This window comes from Centroberyx gerrardi, chromosome 1 (assembly GCF_048128805.1).
Source record: "Centroberyx gerrardi isolate f3 chromosome 1, fCenGer3.hap1.cur.20231027, whole genome shotgun sequence".
In the NCBI taxonomy this organism is placed as follows: Eukaryota; Metazoa; Chordata; class Actinopteri; order Beryciformes; family Berycidae; genus Centroberyx; species Centroberyx gerrardi.
Window position 1 is genome coordinate 4,923,241 of NC_135997.1, and position 4,363 is coordinate 4,927,603.

Below are 4,363 nucleotides of genomic sequence, written 5' to 3' on the forward strand. Positions count from 1 at the left end.
GAAGAGGACTTGAAGGCAGCATAATGCCATCTTTCACATTTCATAATAGTTGTTAATGCCACTAGATGGCAATGTGCACTGTCAAACCATGTGCTACAAACATGTGGAGAGAAAGTACAGAATTACCCTCTTATATCTTACTGATTACGTCAAACCACACAACAGGATGTTATATGATGGCAAAATCCTGTATAATTGGGATCTGTATGTTACATGATAAATACTTTCCATAGCATATACAGTATATTATGCTTTGTGGTGGTGGCCTTGTGATTTCACATTATTATCCTCTTTTCAAACTCCTAATACGCAAACACACCTGAAATATCCACCTGTGACATTTGGGGGGAAGACAACTGAAGACTGTGGGCACATTGAACTGTGAGATGAGCCTGTGTGACCAAATACAGTGGAGTGTTATTAACAGTAGCTAAAAACATTTTATTGATCTCATTTCCACTAAAAATATTCCTGAGTTATGTGATAAAGATGGACCTGCAGGTTTGACCCCTGCACAGCCTCATGCCACAATAAAGGCTGAATATCAGGTAAAACAGGTCGTGCCAAGCCCTACTGCTGCAGCCTTGTGGGAGGGGTGGCAGGACAGAATATAATAGTTTACAGAAGATACTTCCTTATTGAATGTTAAACACGCTTATTGTGGAAGCAAGACACATTTTTGGCAAACGTTCAAAAGATATAAGATCAGCCTCAGACAAGACAACCTTAGGTAAGACAACCTTTTATCAGTGAATCAGATGCAAGTGGATTAGACGTGAAAACTAAAAATTGAATAGGCTACTGTAGTAACAGTAAATGTAAAGTTGGATTGCGAGTGGAAACATGTTGATAAGGAATATAGTTTGATAATAGGGAGCTCAGAAATCATTAAAAACATATGACGTTTCAGTGGTGGAAAAAGTACTAAAATCCTTTACTTAAGTAAAAGTAGCAATACCATAATGGAAAAATACTTAATTAAAAGCAAAGGTTCTGCATTCAAAAGTTAAATGTACTGTATCAAAAGTAAAAGCACTTGTTCTGAAGAATTGTTGCTTTCAGAGTGTTAAATTATTGATGCATTATCCTGTAAGAAGTATTTTAATGTTGTAGGTCTATTGTAGTTTAAACTCTAACAATGCATCATATTGTATGAGCAGAGGTGGGATGTAACAAAGTAAAAATACTTCATTACTTAACTTCATTAAGTAAGATTTTCAAGTATCTGTACTTTAAGTTTTTCTTTCACTCAAGACTTTTTACTTTTACTCACTACATTTCAAAAGAAAAATCTGTACTTTCTACCCACTACATTTTCAAAACAGACTCGTTACTCTCGGGAAATCATCAACTGATTTTCTAAAACATTTTTATTTTCAGCATCAGGCAGCTTCCATCCCGGAAGCAGCCAAGAGCCTTAATGTGATTGGCTTGTTCAGCAAAGCGACACCAAAAATTAGGGAAAGGGACAAAGAGAGAAGCAACACGAAGAAGAGAGAAGCAACAGAGAGAGAATTAGGGTTCAAGTTAGTGATTTGAACTACAGACTCTTTCTCATCTGGAATTCAGAGCAACGCTCAACAGAAAACCAGTTTAGAACATTAGAAATGACTTTTTTAGAGAACGACTTTTACTTTTATACTTTAAGTAAATGTAAGTACACGTACTTTTATACTTTGACTTGAGTAAAGGATTTGAAATGGTACTTCAACTTCTACCAGAGTATTATTTTTAAATGAGTATTTGCACTTTTACTTTTAAAAGCTTATTCTGCAGATGTGTGTAGTGGAGTAAAAACTACAATATTTCCCTCTGAAATGAGTAAAAGTGTACGTCTCACAAAATGGAAATTCTCAAGTAAAGTGCCAGTACCTCAAAACTGTACTTTGAGTAAATGTACTTAGTTACGTTAAGCATAATTGTATCTGGTCATGTGTGGTAGTGTGTCTCTTTAAGAAAAAACCATCACAGAACTGCAAACCAGGAAGTAGTCAGGAAGTGTAGCCGGAGGAGGTTTTCTCATGTTTGTGTATATAAAGCCTCATTGGTTTTGCATCCTCTAGATGTGAGACAACACCGTTAGTCCGCTTTACAGTTTAGCTCACCTAAATGCTGCGGTTTTTACCCATTTCGCCTCTGTTTCTTTGCTAATCATGAACAGGATCCAGCTGAAGCGGTCGAACATCCTCAGAATGGCTCTGGCCAACTCGGACTCGATGGATGAAGAAGGACGCGGAGAGACTTTTATCCTCCGAGCTATGCGAATAGCGGCTGTCGTTGTACTATATTGGTTCATTTCAATCACAATGGTGTTTCTCAATAATTATCTGCTGGATAATCGAGACTTGGACGCACCCTTGTTTGTGACTTTTTACCAGTGCGTGGTGACTGTGGGACTGTGTTGGCTCATGCAATTACTGTCCAAGTTGTGCCCGGGACTAATTGACTTCCCGTCTGTCAAATTCGACCTGAAGACGTCCCGGGAGGTCCTGCCGTTATCCATCGTGTTTATCGGCATGATAACCTTCAACAACCTGTGCCTGAAGTACGTCGGAGTCGCTTTCTACACGGTCGGTCGTTCCCTCAGCACGCTTTTCAATGTGCTGTTATCGTACATCATCCTGAAACAGAGCACATCCTTCAAAGCCATACTGTGCTGTGGGGTCATTCTGGGTAGGTGTCATTCTCTTCTCCTGGAATTTAAACCACACTTTCATTTGGGATGAAGAAACTCGGTTTATGGCCTGGTTTTGTGTTAATTTGCAACTGGGGCGATATGCAAACCTTTGTTGAAATAGGCCAACGGCTGAGAATAAAATCTGCACTCAGTTTATCCTGGCACTGAAAAGACACAGTATTGCCATTTGTGGCTTACGTTTCAACATTTTGGCTGTCTTAAAACCTCTCATCTTTATAGAGTTTGTAAAACAAGCTGAAAACATGGATAACTCAGTTGTGTGATATTACGTGGTTATGTTTCTAACCATGGGCAGTATCAGCATCATCATTTCAAAACAGTTTCAGCAAAGGTTTCATCTGCCTTTATGCAGACCGATGCAAGACCAATGAATTTTGAGGTTTTAAAAGAATGCCAATAAGCCGTACAAAGGAGGTAATTATAAATATAACCATTATTTCCTTGCGAAACTCTAACAACACTGGTTTGCACCGAAAAGTGGCTCTATGGAAAGTCATGGAGGGACATTGTGGAAGCCGAGATATTTCAGTGGCCTTTCCAGTGTCAAGCATGTTCTTCATTGTGTGCTTTGTCATTAAAACCCTGCATGTTTGCCTTGTTCCTCAGGTGGATTCTGGCTCGGCGTGGACCAGGAAAGCATGGCGGGCTCCCTCTCCTGGTCCGGCGTCTTCTTCGGGGTGCTGGCCAGCGCCTGCGTCTCCCTCAACGCCATCTACACCAAGAAGGTGATGCCGGCGGTGGACGGGAACATCTGGAAGCTGTCCTACTACAACAACATCAACGCCTGCGTCCTCTTCCTGCCGCTCATCCTGGTGTTCGGCGAGCTGGGCCACCTCGCCAGCTTCAGCCGCCTGGGCGACCTCAACTTCTGGGGCATGATGACGCTCGGGGGAGTGTTCGGGTTCGCCATCGGCTACGTCACGGGCCTGCAGATCAAGTACACCAGCCCGCTCACGCACAACGTCTCGGGGACGGCGAAGGCCTGCGCGCAGACCGTCATCGCTGTGGTGTACAACTCGTCCAGTAAGAGCCTGCTGTGGTGGACCAGTAACATGATGGTGCTGGGCGGCTCGTCGGCCTACACCTGGGTCAAAAGCCTCGAGATGAAGAAGGTCTCCCAGAAAATCCCCCAGGACACCGCCAGGGAAAAACTGCTGCCGGGGGAGAAGAGCAACCAGGGAGTGTAACCGGCAAACCCAGATTGTCTGCTGTTCTCCGGTGTGTGTGTGAGAATGTGAAATAATGCAGACATTCAGCATAATGACTGATTACAGCTGGTACATACCGTGGATTCAGTTGCACAGTTTGTTTTGGCTGCAGTGATTTTCGGTTGGGTTTAATGGTCGGGAGGCGTGGGTTTTATACAGTTTGACATGGAGTCAAAGGGTTTTAATGGCTTTATATTCTATTTAAAGATATTGCCATTCATTATGGGCCTTTTTAAAATTATGTTGAAAATGACTGAGCAATATGATGATTTTTCTTATGGCCAGGAAAAAGAGTGAGGGAAAATTGTTCAAAATTTTCCATTCACAAGGAGGGCATAAGGATATTTATTTGGATTGAGGGTATTGGTGTCATACAGGAATGAAGGAACTTTTATACATTTTTCATTGAATTAATTGTGTTGATTTTTATTAGAAGGGATATCAAACGTAAAAATTG

The 4,363-nt window shown here is 41.6% G+C and overlaps 1 protein-coding gene across 2 annotated transcripts; it reads left to right on the forward strand.

Moving 5' to 3' along the window:
* Positions 1–649: 649 nt before the first annotated feature.
* slc35c1 (solute carrier family 35 member C1) lies at positions 650–3,885 on the forward strand. Of its 2 annotated transcripts, XM_071905728.1 has the most exons (3): positions 650–730; positions 2,162–2,673; positions 3,305–3,885. In XM_071905728.1, the coding sequence occupies exons 2-3, from the start codon at positions 2,193–2,195 to the stop codon at positions 3,883–3,885; spliced, it is 1,062 nt and encodes a 353-aa protein (XP_071761829.1). In that variant the 5' UTR covers positions 650–730; positions 2,162–2,192. The 2 variants fall into 2 exon arrangements, with proteins under 2 accessions (XP_071761829.1, XP_071761819.1); XM_071905718.1 differs by lacking the exon at positions 650–730 and having other exon boundaries at positions 1,999–2,673.
* The last annotated feature ends 478 nt before the right edge of the window (positions 3,886–4,363 follow it).

Bases quoted from the DNA above. Each gene is read 5' to 3' on its own strand.
- slc35c1 (XM_071905718.1), top strand. From the start codon at position 2,154: ATGAACAGGATCCAGCTGAAGCGGTCGAACATCCTCAGAATGGCTCTG. The intron at 2,674-3,304 runs GTAGGTGTCATT...CTTGTTCCTCAG, and splicing joins GTGCTGTGGGGTCATTCTGG to GTGGATTCTGGCTCGGCGTG.